Below are 22,600 nucleotides of genomic sequence, written 5' to 3'. Positions count from 1 at the left end.
TGGTGATTGTACAAACTATTCACACAGGTGATATTTTCGCCTATTTAACATGATTGATGAATCAGTGAAAATAATCCTTGCATACATAATCATAAATGCATGCAAACATTTCTGAATTTACAGTACTTCAATGAACATAGTAAATATGATGGATTGTAGGATCTTTGTGTAGATCAATAGATTTAAAGTCTTTAGATTAGTCATAATTATAAATATCAGTATCTTGTTTAGGGAAATCGAAGGAAACTGTAAATACATATGTTTTAATTTCTGAGAGTTCAAAATTGCACTTGACACTGCAAGTTTTCGTGAACAGAACTTATGTTAAGCTATTGTGCTATTCCAGACTTTACTTAATCATGTTTTGAAAATAAGGATTGGACACTTCCAACCCCTTTCTTAGAAATTTGTATATTTGTTTCCAGTTAATATTAGCATGTTTATTGATGTGAAAATAACCATAACATTCATGTGTATTAATATGTTGACGTAACTGTATTATTATGTTTATATAGGAGAGATATGCATCCTCTGTAGCAGATATAGTAGCACTGACTGTGTTCCTGGGCATTACTCCAACCATCAGGGAAACAGCTGTGCCATCTGTCAAGTCAGAAAAGAAAGGTATTCACTTGATTTATGGATTGGAAGATGTTGAATTTTCAAGATTTTTTAAGAGAGTTTTTCTATTATTCAGAAATTTGAATAATAAAAATAATTATGTTGGCAAATTCTCTTATTAATAATATAATTTTTTTTTAATATTTCTTAGCCAAGAAAATAGTTTTTTAGAACTGAAAACTATTATTGATGTATGTAAAATTTGTGAGAAACAAAAGTGTTTAAAAATTGTTAATATTATTTTTTGGTGATTTTTGTAGATTTGGATGCCTTGCACACCTTCCGAGACCAGATTAATATTATTTTTTGCTGATTTTTGTAGATTTAGAAGCCTTGCACACTTTCCGAGACCAGATTTCAGTTATACAGAGAGATGCTGTTTGGTGGTTACATACAGTCTTACCAAAGTTCATGGAAATCAAACCAGCAGAATATGTTCACTGGTGAGTCTTCATTTAACCAAATATTATATAAAATTTAACAAACTTAAAATCTGTGAACTTCGGAATTTTTTACGATGCTTTTATTAAAGGGAGGTTGCGACAGAATAGGTTTCACAAAAATAAAAATTTACATTTTCTATTTGATAGCATTGTTTGTATGTTACATTTCCTGAAATCACCATTATCAATCTCACATTTTTGTCCATTGTTCAACAATCACAATAATAAATAACGCCCTGCCTACGATAGTAAGGGCTTTATGTTTATATGTCTTTTGTCTGTTCATCCTTCAGTCCTGTATTAAGTTATAGCTTGGGTTCAAGGCAGTTTACCATGAAGTTGTGGTCACATCAACTTTGAACTTAGTACACATGTTCATTATCATGTGAACTATTTCAAATTTATGTCAAATTATGTTTTTTTACCCAAATTTTGTCATTTCATGTTTAGTAAATAGTCTATTTACATTCAAATTTTCCAATGGATTAAGATGTTAGTTGGCTGAACATGATTTTTGTCTTTGCTGCATTTTTTAAAATTTTGATTTCAGTCTACACAAAGTACTGTTTATGGAGAATGTAGAACAATATCATAACAAAGACAACTGGCCACCAGATGTTGATAGAACGTAAGACAATTTATTCATTAAGATTTTTAAAGGGGAGATAATAAACAATATTTTATGCTCTTGTTGATGTAATTATGTATAAGGGAATATCCAAGTTCAACATTTTAAAAACAATTCACAAGAATACATATTTGCTTTATTTTTCTACTTATAAAAGCTAGGTAAATAAATCGCTCATGAACCTAGTTAGTTTACAGAACTGTATTGCAAAAGCTTCAATCATGACAGTCGCCTCTTATCGCTATAGAAACAATAACCCTGCCGAAAAAAAGAAGACAAAACTACAATGTCAAAACATAGACTAAATTTATTCCTCCATCATATTTGGATCAAAAGGTTCAATTGTTAACTTGAAATTATAATGGAAAATGGGGGTTTTGTGTATTTCTTCATGACAAGAAATTTCCTATACACACATGACAAACCAAATAGCAAAGGAACAGCACTTTTATCATGGTTCTTCATCCTAAAGTCACAGTGACAGATCATACTTTACAGTTTGTTTATGAGGTTGGCAGCAGAAGTGCCTGTATTAGAAGATACATTGATGAGAGTATTAGTTATAGGACTATCTCCAGACCTTCCTCTTGGACCTGCAGATGCTGTGGACCTGGCAGACCAATTGATTAAAAGGGCTGCATATCTAAGTTTAGATGGTCAGTATTTGTTTTAATCAGAATTATATACAAGGAAAATTTATATACTGTAATTAAGTCTCCCAAACGAAGTTTGGGAAGACTTATTGTTTTTGCTCAGTTCTTATTATTATTATTATTATTATTATTCTTCTTCTCTTCTTCTTCTTCTTCTTCTTCTTCTTCTTCCTCTTCCTCTTCCGCCGCTTTTAAATTTGAACTTGTCCACACCTGTTCTCCAAAACCGCTTGTCAGATTAACTTAGGGTTTCACAATATGCTAGACTAACATGTCTAGTGGTGCAATCAGGGTTTTGTTTGTGCAATGGGGTTTATAAAGGGGTACTTTGAGGGGCAAAAAGAAAAGAGGGTTTTACTATAGAACCCTATGGGATTTTATTTTTTTAAATTTTCATATGATTATAAATTGAAAACCGTTTGTGATAGACACAATCTTTTTAATTTAATTGAAAATGTTCTAAATAATAAAGCTCATTAAATGAAATACAGGGTTAGTCCCCAGGGGTCACCCCCACCCCCTGCCATTTAAGAAAGTTCTAATATCTTGTAAGTGGTCAAGATCCCCACCCCTAAATCATATATATTCTGGTTTGTCATGCTAAGATGGTTTGAATGATATACAGGGTTAGTCTCCAGGGGTCATCCCCACCCCCTGCCATTTGAGAAAGTTCTAATATCTTGTAAATGGTCGAGATCCCCACCCCTAAACCATATATATTCTGGTTTGTCATGATAAAGCAAATCAAATGAAATACAGGGTTAGTCCCCAGGGGTCACCCCCACCCCCTGCCATTTTAGAAAGTTCTAATATCTTGTAAGTGGTCAAGATCCCCATCCCTAAACCATATATATTCTGGTTTGTCATGCTAAGATGGTTTGAATGATATACAGGGTTAGTCCCCAGGGGTCATCCCCACCCCCTGCCATTTGAGAAAGTTCTAATATCTTGTAAATGGTCGAGATCCCCGCCCCTAAACCATATATTTTGGTTTGTCATGCCAAGATGATTTGAATGATATACAGGGTTAGTCCCCAGGCATCACTGATACATATAACTTTACTGGACCAAACCAATTTTCACTGGACTTTGCCCAATGTCAGGCAACCCTGGAAATTACGAATTATGGGAGCTTCGTTTTGGAGACTTCGTAACAGCATCCTGTTACAATCATTTCTTGTTTCATATTGTTGTTTTCTGCCATTTTTCCAACTTGACACAAAGTGGAAACTATTGGAAAATGTATTTATCTCATATATCATATTTAGATAAATATCTAGCATTTTAGTAATAGATTGTAAAAGCAGTTCAAGACATAACTTTAAAACAAGTCTTACTTTTTACACATTGTGACTTGAATAAATAGTTTGTCTCATTGGCACTCATACCACATCTTCTTATTTATACTTACAATATTTTTACAATGAGACATCAACTTTGACTATAAACATCAGTTTAAGGAATGATAAGTTCATAATATTTCAATAAAAATATTTCAAAGGTCATTACTAAGTCTGTATTGTTTTGTTTTAGGTCAAGTAGTTTTACAGATGGAAAGACTGGAGTTAATTGATGCCTTACTGAATCTGTGTTCATATAGGCACCCAGTAGATATATCATTACCTAAGGGGTAAGATAATCATTATTCCTCTTCAAAAGGTTTCTTTACGTAGGGGATATATAAAAAAAAGAGGCGGAAGATACCAAAGGGACATTCACAATTCATAAGTCGAATATAAACTTCTACCATGGCAAAAAAACAAAAAAATGAAGAAAAGCCATACGTTGAGTCCACAAAGTACTACATAGAAATCTAAAGACTGACCACCATGAATCCAACCAAAAACCAGGAATGATCTTAGGTGTTTCGGATATACATGTATCTTGTTATTGCTCCTCTCTTTGTCACACTGTCTTTTTATGCCGTGCCGTGGCGGAGGTGGATTAAGTTTTACACTTGTCTGTCTGTACATTGGTCCATACGTCTGTTGTATGTCCCAAAATTAGTTTCCGTTCTCTAACTAAAGTTTGCCTCAACCAAATGCTATAAAACTTTTACACAATGCTTATTACCACAAAACACATCTATAGTTTGAATTTGGGTTGCATCAATTTCGATGTTCTTGAGTAATGTCCCTTTATGAATGGAAAAATTGCTGAATTTGCAACCCATTCTTCATTTATTTTTTTTATGTTTGTTGATTTGGGTTTAAATGATCCGATTGAACAAATTTTGCATGATGGCATTGGAAGTGTGCTTAGATGGAAGACATATGCAAATGGATTTGCTTTAAATGTAAGTGTTTTTATTTATTTAAAAGGAATTTTGTGATTTTAGACTGGTTAATGCTGTAAATGGAAGAGATAAAATCAAAATCATGAATGAAAATGATTCAAATTCTAATTACTGATTTTACTTTGCAGATACAAACCACCAACATTAGCTATATCTAACCTATACTGGAAATCCTGGGTTATTTTACTGGTTCTGTCTGCCTTCAATCCACGCACATTTGGTCTGACATCGTGGGAAAATTATCCAACACTCAAGTGTATGATGGAAATGGTTATGACAAAGTTAGTATGATACTTTTTAGCATTATTTATTAGTTTATTCATATTTAAGACAGAATATTGAATATGAAGAAATGAAAATAGAAGATTTACAAGCAAAACAAGTCTTCCTTAGAAAAGGAATTTAAACACAATTTTGATGCAAACTTTGCATTTCAGAAAGGTCCTTTGAAAGAGGAGCATGGGATTAAAAACCCCAATTTTACGGTCCACTGAACATAGAAAATGATAGTGCGAGTGGGGCATCCGTGTACTATGGACACATTCTTGTTAATTAATCTAATTATACAAATACTGTAAATTCAAAAATTTGTGATATGTTTTATTATTGCAAAAATTGTGACATGATAGATTTCTTAAAAATTAGCATTTAAAATTTCCTAAGGGTTATCTGTATGTAGTATTTCCTGAAATCACAATACTGGGTAATTAATCTGGCATTTTGTATCCTATGTGTAATAAATAACTTAATTTTTCTGGATTTAAAATGGTTATCAGGAAAGAATTTATATTTTCTATATACATTTTACAGAAATTATGTTTTTCCACCGCCAACCTCAGTAGTGGAGGATAAAACAGTCAATGATATCATAGATCAAGAAAGACAGGTTAGTAATATAAGTAAATGGACAGAAACCAAAGGATATCTAGTCTTTAACAATAGCTATGTTGCATTGTTATGTGATAAAGTCATTTGTAGTTGTAGGTTCTAACCATCAACACTGATGTTTGACTCCTGTCATTTGGAATGTATTTTATTCCTCCACTACCCTGTGTCTTGGGAATAAAGTGTTACTCCTGTCATTTGGAATGTATGTTATTCCCCCACTACTCGTTGGCTTGGGAATAAAGTGTTACTCCTGTCATTTGGAATGTATGTTATTCCCCCACTACTCGTTGGCTTGGGAATAAAGTGTTACTCCTGTCATTTGGAATGTATGTTATTCCCCCACTACTCGTTGGCTTGGGAATAAAGTGTTACTCCTGTCATTTGGAATGTATGTTATTCCCCCACTACTCGTTGGCTTTGGAATAAAGTGTTACTCCTGTCTTTTGGAATGTATTTTATTCCCCCACTACTCGTTGGCTTGGGAATAAAGTGTTACTCCTGTCTTTTGGAATGATTTGGAATGTATGTTATTCCCCCACTACTCGTTGGCTTTGGAATAAAGTGTTACTCCTGTCATTTGGAATGTATGTTATTCCCCCACTACTCGTTGGCTTTGGAATAAAGTGTTACTCATGTCATTTGGAATGTATGTTATACTCACTTCTCGTTGGCTTTGGAATAAAGTGTTACTCCTGTCATTTGGAATGTATGTTATTCCCTCACTACTCGTTTGCTTTGGAATAAAGTGTTACTCCTGTCATTTGGAATGTATGTTATTCCCCCAATACTCGTTGGCTTTGGAATAAAGTGTTACTCCTGTCTTTTGGAATGTATGTTATTCCTCCACTACTCGTTGGCTTTGGAATAAAGTGTTACTCCTGTCATTTGGAATGTATGTTATTCCCCCACTCCTCGTTTGCTTTGGAATAAAGTGTTACTCCTGTCATTTGGAATGTATGTTATTCCCCCAATACTCGTTGGCTTTGGAATAAAGTGTTACTCCTGTCTTTTGGAATGTATGTTATTCCCCCACTACTCATTGGCTTGGGAATAAAGTGTTACTCCTGTCATTTGGAATGTATTTTATTCCCCCACTACTCGTTGGCTTGGGAATAAAGTGTTACTCCTGTCATTTGGAATGTATGTTATTCCCCCACTACTCGTTGGCTTTGGAATAAAGTGTTTCTCCTGTCTTTTGGAATGTATGTTATTCCCCCACTACTCGTTGGCTTTGGAATAAAGTGTTTCTCCTGTCATTTGGAATGTATGTTATTCCCCCACTACTCGTTGGCTTGGGAATAAAGTGTTACTCCTGTCATTTGGAATGTATGTTATTCCCCCACTACTCGTTGGCTTGGGAATAAAGTGTTACTCCTGTCATTTGGAATGTATGTTATTCCCCCACTACTCGTTGGCTTTGGAATAAAGTGTTACTCCTGTCATTTGGAATGTATGTTATTCCCCCACTACTCGTTGGCTTTGGAATAAAGTGTTACTCCTGTCTTTCTTTCTGTCAGTTTGAAATCTTCAGGACTCAAGGTATTCCAAATTTATTTTTTTTCATTTAACCAGTCAATTTTTTTACCCTAACTCTAAAAGTGTGGGCTATATTGCAATCACCCTGTCCATCTGTCTGTTTGTCAAAATAATATTTTTAATATGTTGAATGAAATTTATTTCGTCACAAATTTCTCCAGTACTACTGAACAAAATGATTTTATATTTTGTTATCAGCGTGAAAATGATAAGTTATAACTTCTCAGAGCTTTCTGGTTCTGTAGGAAACCTATTTCCTGTTTGCTGATGCTGTGAATTATGAGTGGGGGTATTCTAGCGTGACAACTTGTACATTCTTGTGCAGCTAAGGAGAAAATATTTTTAGGACAACACTTGTGTTATGTGTATTAATGTAATTCACCAAAATGTTCCTGAAATTTGCACATTTTTGCTTAGGGCTATTCCATTAAAATATATGTGGGAGGGTAGGAAGAGAAGTTTAATTATTGAATGTAGGTCATGGGTCTTTTTCCAGTATGCGTCTATTACCATTATGCAAAATTATCTAAAAAATGGTTCTTGGTTGTAGGGATATTTTGAAAGTCCTTTCCTACCCTCCCACATACATTTTAATGGAATAGCCCTTAAAATCTGAAAATCTCACTTATAACATCACTTAGGCTTAATAAGCAAAAACATGTATCCTATCCTCAGGTTATCAAGTTTGTGTATGATAGTTAATTACAGAAAAAAGGTCACTTTATGTTTCAACTAACCTATTATTCATGGATTTAGCCTGTAGACTTAAAAAAAAAATCATGAGAATTGGAAAAACCAGCGGCATTTGTGTTTTCCTGAGAAATTATTTAATGACCTAATTGTAAAGTATACCATTTCAAAATAATTGTAGAAATTGATTTTTGCAAAGTTATTACTTTAACAAGATTTTAAACGTTGAAAATACGTTGTTGAATTAATTTGTCATATTTTCCCATTTAGATTGGAGAACAAGAAAAGCAACAGATATTAGAATTTGAAAGCCATTTAGCTGCTGCAAGTAAAGTGACCATTACAGAGGCTAACAGTCTGTTGATAGCACAGCTGACCTCCATGGACCCTAAGTAAGTCTTAACTTTTTGATAAAAATGATAAAAACACACTAAGAGAGCAATTTGAAAAACAACATACAATAACTACTTGACCAAAGGAACAAAGACAAAAAACCGAATGGCGGCCGCCCTATAGTGATCAGTCTGTCCGTCCGTCCGTCCGTAACAAATCGTGTCCGCTCTATATCTAGAGAACCGTTATGAATTCAAAGTTTATACTTGACATGTATATTAACCAACACCAGAGGGTGTGTCATAATGTATGTTCAACTTCCTAGGTCTAAGGTCAAGGTCAAAAACTTTGGTTTTAGTTGACAACCCCATGTCCTATGGTAAAGATCGTGTCCGCCCGTTATGATTTCAAACTTTATACTTGATATGTATATTAACCAACACCAAAGGGTGTGTCATAATGTATGTACAACTTCCTAGGTCTAAGGTCAAGGTCAAAAACTTTGGTTTTAGTTGACAACCCCATGTCCTATGGTAAAGATCATGTCCGCTCTATATCTTGAGAACCGTTATGATTTCAAAGTTTATACTTGATATGAATATAAAGAAAAATTTTTTTTTAAGATATTTTATCTTCTTTTAAATATTTTCTGTGCATAATAAAACAAAATCAGATATTTGCATTAATTCCCCTTTTTTCATCAATAGTGGAACAGCCAGGAAACCCCCAACTTCAGTTTTAGAACAGATTAAGACCATCAACGATACCTTGCACATTGGTCAGAGATTGTGTAGAAGCAGACAGCCTGACTTTTTGTTAGATATCATTCAGAGACAGGTAAAGCACAATATGACTTATTTACATAACTTACTGAAAGAAAAGATATATTCACATTTTTGTTATTAAACGGATTAGATTTATTGGGGAAAAAGTGAGCATATCCTGTTTTTGAAGGGGACAAATCTTTAAAGCAAAGTTTATGTTTAAAAGTCATATGTTGCAGTTTATGCATAATTATAGTGAAATTTTTCTAATGATTTCTGGCATGTACACATATGACATCTTTTAAAAGATCAATATTTGTGTTATTGTTTTTAATGACTATTCCAGAAAAGGTTTCAATTGGTGCTTGAAGGATACAAAAAAATAAGAGTTTGTGAGTGTTATGGGTTTGCAGTACTTTTTAGAAAGCAAATACACCAATTTCGAATTAAATTTGCAATCGTAATAATAAATTCTCACAATAATTTCTGAATTTACAGTACTGCAAATTTAATTCGAAATTTGTGTATTTGCAGTACTGTAAATTCAGAAATTATTGCGAGAATTTATTATTGCGATTATTGAAGAATAGACAAGAATGCGAGATTAATTATTGCGATTTCAAGAAAATCTGCATACAGGTATATGTATCAGATATCAGAATGCGAGTACTTATTATTGCTTTACTCACCAATTAGCATTATTCGCAATAATAAAAACCTCGCAATACTTTCTGAATTTACAGTAATTAGTGAATATACTTTGTAGCTATACAATTCTGTGTTATAAGTGATAAATGTTTCATATGGACCTTTGTTAACGTTCATCAGTAAGTGTAATCTCTTGATTCGTTTTCCAGGGTACATCTAAGTCTATGCCATGGTTGGCAGAGTTAGTTGATGGGAATGAAGGTTCACTACAAGTTTTACCCGTACAGTGTTTGTGTGAGTTTCTCTTACAAGATTCAGAATCGTCCATGTTTGATCCAGATGAAGAGTCATCGCATGTCGAAAAACATAAAAGAAGACAGGTAAATAGAAATTATTGGATTGATTGAATACGAGTAAAACAAAAATAGATTAGACCATTGTATTATTGTAATATTTTGGCATGTTAAATCTAATTTTCTACATTTTGTTACAGAAAATGAAGAAAAAGGAGCAGTTATTAAAACATCTACAAAACTTGGTACACGGAGATTCTGACCAGGAAGAAACAGCAGGACAAGTTCTAGACTACTTCCTGAAGAGGTTGTCGTCACAGCAACCATCCAATAGATTACTGGCTATAAAGGTAAGTTACAGCTGGACAAAACTGCTGAAAAGGTGGGAATTTTCTTGAGAAGTTTTTTATTTCGCTGATTTTAATTTAAGGTTGAAATCGAGAAAAATATCCCTGGTGTCAATTTGAAGATTAGAATCAGGGGCAAAAACCTGAAAATTAACACTTGCAAACAGATATGGCCTTGGAAATTGTGAAATTTAAACTTGAGGATAAAAAACTACATTACAATATACATAACAAGGCAAAGGGGGAAACCTGTATTTTTACCTTGTCTTATATGAATACAATTCACCCTATATTTTCATGTAATTGTTATTTCAGGGACTATGGATGGTGTTGTCACAGAAACCAATGGAGGAAATGATAGATATAGATTATACCAACCAATCAAAACACAGCTGGCTCCTTACAGACCTACCCCAAATTCCAGTCTTCACCCAAGTCAAAGAACAAATATGTGTTGCCATTAGACAAGTATTTATTTTCACCAGTCAAATTCATCTATGTTTCCAAATATTCCAAAATAATTCTTATATGATTTGCATATTAGGGAATACGTTGATATGATTGGTTGAGAGGACTTCTTGTAGTTGTTCTTGACGTATTTTTCGATAGACAACGTTGACTGAACTTCTTTTCGTAACCAATGTAAACAAGATGGCGGCGATAATGACACAATCCGGATCGACGTTAACAAAATTTATTTTCATTTCACGTCAATCGTTAAATTTAGATCAGGAAAAAATACTCACCAAAGATACCAGGCTTGGACTTACTTTTTGTCTATAAAAGACTCATCAGTGATGCTCAAATAAACCAGCAAACAAATAGTTAATATTTGTTTGCTTGTGTAGATTAATGTACAAAATTGTACTGCCACATAATACCTTTATCTGTTCAATTGATCAAAAGAATTCTTTAATAACTTTCTAAAAAAATTAACATGATGACATAATTAAACTAACTGATTAAATATTTTTTTATTTTGTAGGCTTGTCAGATAGAGACGGATCCATCTCTGATTAGTTCTTACATTATATTCCTGTCTACACAGTCCCAGGATCAGACTCTCCATCAGTTAGATGATGTTGTCGTGGTAAGTGCTCTTTTCTTATGAAGCCGGTAACCAATCAAATTGCTGGTTACTTCATCATTTTGATAGTCTACTTTGAGGTCATTTTAAAATTAAGGAAGGTTGGATGTCTTCCGCCATCTTGGATTGTAAAATAGCAGAATATAGGTCTAGATTTTTACTGCATTTCATTTGTGAGACTTTTCATTTAAATGAAGAAAATTGTGTTATTTATCTTATAATTACAACTGTTTATCAAATACAAAGTATTTAAAAAAAAAAAAGAATCCATTTTACCCTTAAAAGGGAATGATATGATAGAACACTGATTTCTAAGTGCCTTTTATTGCCTGAACTTTCTAGACATTTGATGATTCAAAGCTCAATATGCAGTGATTTTGCAAGCGCTCGTCACTTTCGTAATTTACGAAACTGTTTTCAAAATGACGAAAGTATTTCAAATCAATTTCGTCACTTAAATTTGGGAAGTTTAAAAATATTTTAGCATGAAAATACTATAATTCTACCTGTCTACATGTTTCTAACAAGTTTATGACCCTCAGCTAATTAACATTTACAACAGGTGTTATAAAGTTGTGATTACAGCTAATCCGCTTATCGCCATCGGATGGGTCACTAATCCGGTTAATTATTTTCCCCAGTAAAATTAGTCAGTCTGCATTTTAATTTCAATGCTTCTCAAGGCCAACGACCAGATTTTGCAGTTCGCTTGTCGTAGTTTCGTCATTTGAACAAAATTGTTTTCCCCCGGACAATTCGCTTTTTAATTTCAATATTTCTAAAACGATCATAACTTGCAGTTCGTTTGTCGTAGTTTCGTCAGATGATCGTATTTTCGTCATCTTTGATGTTATAACTTGACAAGATTGTCAGTATCTGTAACATTCAGTAAAAGCCTGGAATCAGTAGAAACTGTTATAACTTGACAAGATTTCCAGTATCTGTAATATTCAGTAAAAGCCTAGCCTGGAATCAGTAGAAACTGTTATAACATTACAAGATTGTCAGTATCTGTAACATTCAGTAAAAGCCTGGAATCAGTAGAAACTGTTATAACATGACAAGATTGTCAGTATCTGTAACATTCAGTAAAAGCCTGGAATCAGTAGAAACTGTTATAACATGACAAGATTGTCAGTATCTGTAACATTCAGTAACAGCCTGGAATCAGTAGAAACTGTTATAACATGACAAGATTGTCAGTATCTGTAACATTCAGTAAAAGCCTGGAATCAGTAGAAATCTGTTTTAAGCATAACAATTGTTCTAGTACCAGTAACAAACATTCAATTTCGATTAAAAAGATAGAACTTTATTCAAAACGTTCAGAAGTGTTTTCACGATAAAAACTTCCATCATCATCAACGAGTCAAACACGTGCTTCCTTTACGATTTACTGCGCATGCGTGAAAGTATTCCTATGAATTTATTGACACTAAAACGTAAAATACGAAATAAATTTAGTGTCAAAATAAATGAGAGAGACAAATATAGTTCTTACTAAGCAAATTGAAATAAAAAAATGAAAATTTCCTGCCTTTTTTTAAACACGAACCCATCCGAAGATGAATCTGGATCCATTCTGAATTTATTATCTACTTGTCACTTCCCGTTTACATTTCATTTGAAAATCGAAAGTAAACGTGATCAATTCTCGATTAATTTACAATTTAGTTATTGGAATCGTTCCATGTGAATTTGTACAAATCCTGGGTTCCAACTTTATAGAAATTAATTCATAATATCGATTTAAACGTCTTATAAGGATAATTATGCAGTGTAATAGTCTTACAAAGTTCAACAAGTTCATTTATACTGTGATTCCTGGTTTTAAAAAAAGGAACCCAACTTTTGTTCATCAGGAATATCCCTTGAAACTAATTGAAGTAAATTTTGAACTAGATTTTCAGATCTTATATCCTAATCTTCATATTTAAGTGACACATCAGTCAAATCATGCAATTAGTCCTTCAAAATCTGATAAAGATGTATAGTTAGTAATATACATACATCTTTGGTCCCTTGCTATTACCCCAAAAAATGTTGATTTTCATCTCGCGCAAAAGTGACAAAAGCCCTCAAAATCCTAGCTTAAACCCTGCAATATGATGTTAATATTTTCTTTGTTTGATATCAGTTATATCAGTTCACTAATTTCTAAATGTCTGTCTTTTTGTTTTTGGGTTTTATTGTTATCATCATTAACCCCATTTTTGTTCTCAATTAATACTTAACATTGTTTAACAATTTCCTGTAGGATATGGCACAGCTTATAGTGGAGAGAAATACAATCATCAATCATATCTTACCAGAGGAAGGGAGAGAAAACTCTGCCGAGACACATCAAACACTCAAATCTCTGATCAGTCTGTATAACAATTATCTTAAGAAAGCTAAAGAACCACAGAAAGAAGGATATTCATGGGTATGTATGATGTCTTGGGCTATTATAACAGATTCTAATTTTTCGGTGATGATTATAAATTAGTTCAGTTCTTGGTAGAAATTTGAAATGAAAGCAAGGTTCAGAACAAGATCAATTTTGGATGAAAGGGAACTTTAAAGTATTATACTCAAGATATTCTTTAAGAAACACAAATGAAAAAAACCCAGAAAAGTATACAGCTATTGTAACAAATTTCAGATGAAGAATTATGGCCAGTAAACACTACTTTGCAGTTCCCCTATAGATAATAAATGTTTGCACCCTGAATTAGCAACTTAAAGGAATTTCAGATAAAAATGTTATTATTTTTACTTCAACTCAAAGTATTTCCTTGTTAAAAGTATAAGAAATAGCTGAGTAGGTTAGGGAAAGTAAAGTTCTTCTCAGAATTCAGTTGTAGTTTCTATATTTGAATGCATGTAACTTGTACAGTTACCAAAGTAGACTTTAATCAATAGAAAATATTATAGTATGTTATAGTATGTACTTGACTTTTTTAGTCAAACACCCAGGACCAGATTTTACTCCAATGGAAGGAAGGAGATTCAGCAACCATGCATATATTAGTTGTCCATGCTATGATTATACTGTTAACCTATGGACCTCCTAACTGTAAGTATTTGTGTATGACGTATCAAGATATCAAATTCACTTTGTTTGAAACCTTACTGGAATGCATGCATGTTTTTTGTACATTAAAGAACATTTGCAACATTTCAATAATACAAAGGCTGATTGTACAAGACAATTTCTTATTTTGCCAAATATGTCCTTCATTGCCATTGTAGGTCAGATTATACATTCTTCTTGCAAAGCCAACCTGTTTGTTTCATGTTATAAATGCTGATAAAAAATTTCAGTCTTTTCTGATATTGTAATATTAATCACTGAACATTTCTATATCAATTTTCATGGAAGTGTTCAGTTCTAATATTAGTTCATTAAGAACTTTTAGAAGAAATATATGGTTTTGAAGCCAAAATTGTTCAGATAGATGAGGTAAATTTAATTTGATTAGAATTTGCATTTGAAAAACCAGTTGCAATGCAAAATTGGTTCAATCATATAATCAGAGAAAACTACATCTTGTATTAAATAACCTTCTTTTTTATGCCCCTGCCGTAGCGGAGGGTGCATTAAGGTTTCCCCTTGTCCGTCTGTACGTCCGTACGTACATCCCAAAATTGGTTTCCGTTCTCTAACTTTAGTTTGCCTCAACCAAATATTATGAAACTTATACACAATGCTTATTACCACAAAACACAGATCAAATTCGAATTTTGATGGCATCACTTTTGCTGTTCTAGAGTTATGCCCTCTACAAATGGAAAAATTGCTGAATTTTTCGATTCTGTTCTCTTACTTTAGTTTGCCTCAACCAAATGTTATGAAACTTATATACAATGCTTATTACCACAAAACTCAGATCAAGTACAAATTTGGGTAGCGTCACTTCTACAGTTCTTGAGTTATATCCCTTTATAACATTATATGCAAGCGGGGGCATCATCTGTGTCCCATGGACACATTCCCCATTTATTTGCTTTTAAACTAAGGTATCTTAAATATGTTCCAAAATTGTTGAAGGTATGATGTTATAAGGTAACAATTCATTATCTGCAAAAGAAATTTGCAAAAACTCACAGATACACATTTTCATTATACTGTTGTACAATGTCTAGGTGAAAGTCAGTATAAAGAGTTACTGGATACATGGTTCCCAGAAGGTGGTAGTCCTCCATCAGCCTTCCTGCTGGATACATCAGAAGAAGCTTTACTGTTACCTGATTGGTTAAAACTTAGAATGATCAGGTCACATGTTCTGCAGCTAGTTGATGTTGGTAAGTTTATATGTATTGCTTGCATTAATTACCATATTCATGTCTGGCTGTGCCATGATTCTCTGCATTGTATTCATTTTGATGTTATAGTTAATTGTTGTGATTTTGTAATGGATTGCACGTGTATTTTAACGTGATCCTGTTTTCTTCAATTCATCATTATAGAATCATGCATTTAACTAAGTGATTTGATTTCATCCGTCATTTTTTTTTCAAATGGTTGATTACTTTGTCATCATGAATATGAGATATCTGCTGTTGGATGTAAAACAATCAACAGTATATAAATCAATCAATTAATGATAGATAACAACATTAAATGTAGACTAAAAAAATGAGAAGTGACGTCTGAATTAATAAATATTTTCGTGGCATATAATTTTCATGGTTTTCTTTATTGCAACCTGTTTAATAATGTGATGGTCTGTATATATGTAGTTTTTGGAGACTTTTTAATCTCAGATTCTCATAGTCACCACAAAAATTGTACAATTACTGTCTTTTGATGAGGTAAATATGTGATTTTATTGATATTGAAAGAACTTATATTCACTGAGGCCAACAGCTGAAGTAAATATCATTATTTCAAAAGCCATATAAACCAATTATTTATAGAAACAAAAGAGTAATTGTTTTATTTCATATTCCAAGAGAAAAAATGTGTTTAATGAAAAGAATTTACTCAAACCAATTGTATACAAAATTTTTTACCATAATTATACATGTAACAGCATGTGACGTTTAGCATGATGAATATCACTTTTATTCACTAGGTGAATATGCTGTTTTATTCAAAATCAAATTCATATATAAATGACTTGATTGTTGATATCACTGAAAAATCAATTTAATGTGTCTTTGTTTAAATCTTTACAGCCCTACAAGACATAGAACCAGGCCAACTTTTATTATTTATCCAGTCCTTTGGTATACCAGTTGAGAGTATGACTTCATTACTGGCCTGTCTAGACAAAGCAGTGACCCTTGACCCAGGACTACTGGAGGAATCTGTAGAAGATAAACAATACATGGCCCAATTGATAGAGATACAGCACATGAGAGGGGCCAAAGGAGGAGAACTTTTTTACAAGTTACTAAGGCAAGGGGACCTAGCCACTAATCTTGGTAAGTAAAGTACTAAGACATCTTCAGAATACAATGTAAAAAGTATAATAATGTTCCGTACCAAAATTGATGGCTATGCTTTAACTAACTTTGCTGCCAATTGAATTTGTCTGAGTTGTGGATATTCCTAGAAGAAACAGCTATATTTTTAAAATAAATTTCCATTTAAGTTTTTAAACTTTTACACTTAACAATGACTTCTTTTGGCAATCAAAACTCATAATTCATATCATATATTTAAAGATTTTGAAAAAAAACAATAATTCTATACTAATTAGCTATAGCAGATAAAAAATGAATATCATTACCTAAAAAGATTTCCTTGATGAAAAAAAGAAAGATAGGTTTTGGCTTAAAATACTAGTGCTTTTAAGTTTTATATCTTTGTGATATTTTGTTTTCACATTTTTCTTGTCTCTTATTGTGATGTTCCTTAAAAGAAAAAATTTCAAGTGGGAATATTTTCATCTTAATCGGGATAGTAGCAAAAATAAACCCATCTTGATATTTTCCACTTTACAGTATAAGAAAAATTAGATTTTCAGGTAAGAATAATATATCTCTGGATTTTTCTTTAAATGAAATGTTTGGGAAAAATGAATGTTAAACCGAATGAAAAATTTGAGTTTTAGGTAGGATTTAGATGTCTCTAGTTTTTCATAAGAAATGTATGGGAAAAATGAATGTTAAACTGTATGAAAGATAATAAATTATCTGTGTTTACAGCCTCTAAAGATGTAGAAATGAAAGATAAATCAGTAAAACAAAGTGGTTGGTGGCAGAAATCACATCTACATAAAACTACAGCAGCTTGGGATAAAGAACAAATTCAAACTCTATTGTTTAAGGTACAAATATTCACAAAATATCTTAATTTATATCAACTTTATAGGTACATTGTACTGTAAGATTATCTTAAACCAGATATTCACAAAATATCTTAATTTATATCAACTTTATAGGTAAATTGTACTGTAAGATTATTTTATACCAAATATTCACAAAATATTGTACTGCAAGATTATTTTAAACCAAATATTCACAAAATATCTTGATATATACCAACTGTAAAATAAAAGTCAGTGCTTCAAAATGATTTTTTTTTGCAATACATGAATGGCACATTTTGGACTTTCCTCAAATTGATATAGTAGCATATAAGATAAATGAGTTTTAAATTGTGCAATGAGAAATTTACTAATGGGCATGTCTGGCATATAAAATGTTAAGCCTGGTATATTTACTTTTTTCAAGCATTAAGACAGATTTGAAAAAGATGTAATGGAGCAAGACAGTTTTTTTTTGTTATTATTTTAGGTTTACTGTTCAAGTGGGAAAAGTTCTCCAGATGACCATAGAAACTACCAAACACTCCTGACAGTAAGTTTAAAATCCTACAGTGTTTAAGCTCTGCAATTTCAATACTGTCAACTCAGAAATGAGTGCGAGTTTTTTATTATTGCGAATAATGCGTCTGGGTGAATATTGCAATAATAACAAATCTTATTAATTATTTTTGCAATTTTGTCCATACTCCAAGCATTGCAATAATAAATCCATGCAATAATTTCTCAATTTACAGTATACTTTTCAAGATGACTTTAGTCCTTATTAAGAAAAAAATTACTTCATTATAGCTTAGGAAAACCTGGAATAGATGGATATTGAAATAGCTCAAAGAATCATAGACCGGGTCTTATCAAGTAATGAAAAATATGGTCAGTTTCTTCAGCCTTTCTAACAGTATACATATTGAAATTCTTCACAAGTATTTCATATTTAGGGAAGTATATAAGTAGTTACTCCTGACCAAGATAGGAAATTTTTACCTTGATTAACTACTTTATGAAATGTTTATATAGATAAGTATTTAATGTTCTTATTGTGTTCAAAACAAGCAAGTAATTTAATGAAATATTCAAGAAAATAGTTTGTTTGTATTTCAATGAAACTAAAAGCATTATTATGAGTTACTTACTATTACAGTGTTTATTTGATATTTTTCAGACTATATCCAGGGCATCTAATATAACAATAGTACAAAATATTGTTTCTGGAATTCTGGAGGTGAGTACTTTCAGATTAATTGTGAAGCCTCACTTTATCTCAAACAAAAAAAAAGCGTGTATCCACTAGTCAAGGTTTTTCTTACATTAAAAAATTCAGTTCAAAGTTTAATTACATTAGTTCAAAATATAGAAGATATCATTAAAATAATGAAAGAATTGTTAATTTTTCATAATGATTTGTATCCCCTCTCCTAAAAAAGCAACAAATAAAAAGAACAAACACAAACTTAAAAAGTAAAAAAATAAAGGACCCAGAAAAAATGCATAAAAATACTCAATTTTAAATTTACTAATTTACTGTAAATACTATTTAAGCAATTCAAACATGCAATTCTCCATCTACCCATTCAGTCAATTATCGAAATTCTCTTGGGATTTAATAAGGCTATAGAAACTTTTAAAAGAGATGGCAACAGGTCATGGTTTAAAGTTACTTAAACTATGATGCTGTATTATTTTTAACATGTAGGAGGTCCATTGCCATGTAAAGTGAACATGCTAAACAAAACAGTAAAAGTCCTGGAGTTTTCATGTCTAAAGCATTTCATGAGACAGCTTTCCAAAAGCAACAGTAGCATAGGGAAGAGATCCTGCTTCTTCACAAGTAAAAGGCAAAATTTGTCTTCCATTATTTATGTAAAAGACTTAAGAGAGAATTGAGAGACTTCATTTTAATATATTTTTGTATTGTTTTTTACAGCTGACAATTGGACCAGAAAGAGAGAAGTTTATAAAGGGAATTTTGACCAATCCAAAATCCTGTCCTTTGTTCAAGATTCTGATTTCACACAATGTATGTTATTCATATCAATATTTTATAGTTATGTGGGATTAATTCATGACAGCATATTCCTGCACACTTCTTGACAAAACCTGAAGTAGAGGAATTTCTTTTTTATTGCTGTTCTTCATCTCAAAGTCACAGTAAGTGCTTCAGCATGTGGCAAAATATCACTCCTCACATCAAGATAGCCCCTGGATTCTGTTTCAAGTAACTCTTTGTAGATATACCCTTGATTTCTAGTGCAAGCTAAAATTATCTGCCACTTTGTCCCAGATGATATATCTAAGAGATTCTACCAATAGATTATATACATATCTTCATCCTAAAAATGCATGAAAAATTTACCCCTATAGTAAAGACATTAAGCAGCCAGCTTTTACATATTCACTCAAGTATGCAAAATGACATAAAAGATTGAGAAATAAATAAATATTTTTCATATATCATTACCAATGGGCACTTTATAAATTTCCTAAAATATATAATTTGTTTTACAGACAATTCTAGGACAGAATCTCAACATCTTGATGAACAATTTATACGAGGCTTCAAAAACTCTAAAAAGTTCAGTGCTGACACCTATCTTGGTTAAATACCAGGATGCAAAACTTTCATGTGATCAAGATCAACCACAGCAGACAACACTTGGTACTGTTGACAGTATTCTGCAAGGTAGAAATTCCATTATGATAACATTAAATTTATTCTGTGAAACAAAAAAAGTATATATTTATATAAATGAAGATTCCTTGGGAAAATGGGTATGACAAGTGGATATTCTGCAAATTTCAACTGAAATGTTTTTGAACCTAATGGTTGACAAGCAGCTGTTTTATAGTCTCATAGCAGCACTACAACATTTAGAAACCATTATTGTAAATGAAAATCCATGAAAAAACTAGTATGTAATATCTCATTTCTGCAAACTTACCACACAAAGTTGGTAAACTATAACAAAATGTAAAGTCTGCCTGTAAGTCATAATCATTTACCAATAAACCAATGAACAGCTCCAAATCTGCAGGCATTTGAAAAAAAAGTTCTGACAATTGCAATGTTCATGAAATTTTTTATAGGTGGTAATTGTGCAGAAAATTGGTCAACTGGAACGAAATCGAAATTTCATCTGTATGTAATTATTATTCCCAAGTTACCTAAAATCACCTCAGAGCCAATTAAAAATTATGTATGGATTCATTAAACATTGATATAATACCATCGATCAGGGGAAAGGTCTTAATTACATGCTCATTACTATTTTTCAGATATCAGTACAAAAGCAGAGGAGGGTAAACAAACAGTAGAAAGTCTTGTCAAGAAATGTATGAGAGATTTGATTAAGTCAGGTGATAATACAAAGGCATCAGAAGTGGCGTGTACATCAATACTACATAGGTAAATACTGTTTATAAACTACACATTGAATCTCAAATTTCAGTATGTTGTTGAAATCCAAAATATTTTATATTATATGTTACACAGTATTCAAAGGAAGCAAATAAAATCGGATTAAAAAGTAATTTGGGAAACTTCTGAAACACTTTTCATCCAGTAAATTTTGAGGATTTAAAGAGATTTTTATGGTATTTCCAATTAAAAAGAAGACATTTGTTCAAAGAAAAGATAATACTACTTACGATTTATTAACTTTTGCAAAAATTATAAATATTCAATTGCCATTTATTTTAAATGACCTACATACTTTAATATTATGAGTTGAAAAAGAAAATAATTCTTCGAAAGAGCTACTAGCTGAAGACAAAAAATGCATTTCTTATTAAATTGAATTTTTAGTTTATCAGTATATCATGTACCATATTTTTTCAGAGAAAATACTCATCTAACTAAAGGAATGTCAACCCTACTTGTTGATTGGTTAGAACTTTTAGATCCAGAAATTGTACAATTAGTTCCAGAGTTACAACAACAGTTACTGTTTGCTCAACAGCAGACAACATCAGAGATTACCTCCCCTTCTGGTCAGTCACGAGTTACTTCCCCTGACAGTCGGTCATTCCTATTAGCATTGCTGACTCATCAAACTAGTTGGTCATCATTACACCAATGTATCCATACTGTCCTGAAACCAGATCTTATAAATAGGTATGAAAAATATCATAATATTAACTACTATTGATTCATTAGTATTTGTGGGATAGTCATTTTTGTGGATTATGTGGGTACAGGTGAACCACAAATTTAATGTTCAAGGAAGTACAAAACCTCTATAGGCTTGTACTTTGCAAAACCACAAAATCAAATATCCCTGAAAATACAATTTTTCCTACATCAACGAAAATTGGTACCCATGAAAATAAGTGAATCCACAATAAATTATGTTTTTGAGTTTTTTAAAAGTTTATGAAAGCAATTCATTTTTTCTTTTATGTTTAGAATATATTTAAGGTAATAATTTTCCTTAGATTTAATATTTCTCAAAATAATTTAAAAAACATGAAGATAATTAAAAAATAAAGATATTTTTAAAAGATAGGTAAGTGATCTCATTTTTGAGATGCATATGCTTTAAACAATTCTGTTTATATTTTTACAAAAAAATAAGTGTCTGGATTTTCATATGTAATGTAGGAAATATTCAATTAATTGGTATTTATTTTCATTGTTTTACTTTACAGCTATAATCCAACAGCAGTGTTAGATTTCCTTTGGGCATGCTTACAAATACCAAAGATCTGGAGGGGTAGAGAACAGAAGTTACCCAAGGTATGCTTTATAAATCATAGTGAAAGAATAAAAGAGAATATCATCAACATAAAATAGAAATAATATACCAACCTTAGCAATAGACAGATGTTTATAAATGTGGAGCTGTAAATCACCAGAGTCTTAAAAAATTGTGTCTTAATTTATTGAACCAAAAGTTTTAAATATTTGCAATCAACAAATTCTCCAATTGAAAAAAAAATTGTTTTACAACACAGCTTTGCGAGGCTGACACCTTTCAAAAATTATGAAAAAAGTGCAATTTTCATAGATTTTTTTTTTTAGCTTTCCTTGTCAGTAAGATTCTTTGTGACAATATCTTACATCTGGTTGTTTTAAATCAAATACTTTACAGATCCTGTTAATTCGTAATTTTTTGCATGC

The 22,600-nt window shown here is 31.8% G+C and overlaps 1 protein-coding gene across 1 annotated transcript in view; it reads left to right on the top strand.

Annotated features, from left to right (window-relative positions):
* Positions 1 to 22,600, top strand: part of LOC127709897 (integrator complex subunit 1-like) — a 51,465-nt gene that overhangs the window by 17,918 nt on the left and 10,947 nt on the right. The window contains exons 11-35 of the mRNA XM_052215581.1: positions 516 to 624; positions 944 to 1,064; positions 1,615 to 1,692; positions 2,191 to 2,348; positions 3,879 to 3,975; positions 4,770 to 4,922; positions 5,452 to 5,527; positions 8,026 to 8,147; positions 8,796 to 8,925; positions 9,710 to 9,880; positions 9,994 to 10,143; positions 10,456 to 10,608; positions 11,126 to 11,230; positions 13,485 to 13,652; positions 14,174 to 14,285; positions 15,356 to 15,514; positions 16,391 to 16,639; positions 17,366 to 17,487; positions 17,957 to 18,019; positions 18,647 to 18,706; positions 19,409 to 19,501; positions 19,990 to 20,164; positions 20,758 to 20,887; positions 21,320 to 21,595; positions 22,129 to 22,216. Coding sequence (XP_052071541.1) covers positions 516 to 624; positions 944 to 1,064; positions 1,615 to 1,692; positions 2,191 to 2,348; positions 3,879 to 3,975; positions 4,770 to 4,922; positions 5,452 to 5,527; positions 8,026 to 8,147; positions 8,796 to 8,925; positions 9,710 to 9,880; positions 9,994 to 10,143; positions 10,456 to 10,608; positions 11,126 to 11,230; positions 13,485 to 13,652; positions 14,174 to 14,285; positions 15,356 to 15,514; positions 16,391 to 16,639; positions 17,366 to 17,487; positions 17,957 to 18,019; positions 18,647 to 18,706; positions 19,409 to 19,501; positions 19,990 to 20,164; positions 20,758 to 20,887; positions 21,320 to 21,595; positions 22,129 to 22,216 — 3,318 coding nt within the window. The remainder of the gene's footprint in view (positions 1 to 515; positions 625 to 943; positions 1,065 to 1,614; positions 1,693 to 2,190; positions 2,349 to 3,878; positions 3,976 to 4,769; positions 4,923 to 5,451; positions 5,528 to 8,025; positions 8,148 to 8,795; positions 8,926 to 9,709; positions 9,881 to 9,993; positions 10,144 to 10,455; positions 10,609 to 11,125; positions 11,231 to 13,484; positions 13,653 to 14,173; positions 14,286 to 15,355; positions 15,515 to 16,390; positions 16,640 to 17,365; positions 17,488 to 17,956; positions 18,020 to 18,646; positions 18,707 to 19,408; positions 19,502 to 19,989; positions 20,165 to 20,757; positions 20,888 to 21,319; positions 21,596 to 22,128; positions 22,217 to 22,600) is intronic.

The sequence above is a fragment of the Mytilus californianus genome, unplaced genomic scaffold, assembly GCF_021869535.1.
Source record: "Mytilus californianus isolate M0D057914Y unplaced genomic scaffold, xbMytCali1.0.p SCAF_7, whole genome shotgun sequence".
In the NCBI taxonomy this organism is placed as follows: Eukaryota; Metazoa; Mollusca; class Bivalvia; order Mytilida; family Mytilidae; genus Mytilus; species Mytilus californianus.
The sequence above is the reverse complement of the archived record's forward strand: the minus strand, read 5'-3'. Positions and strand labels throughout refer to the sequence as shown.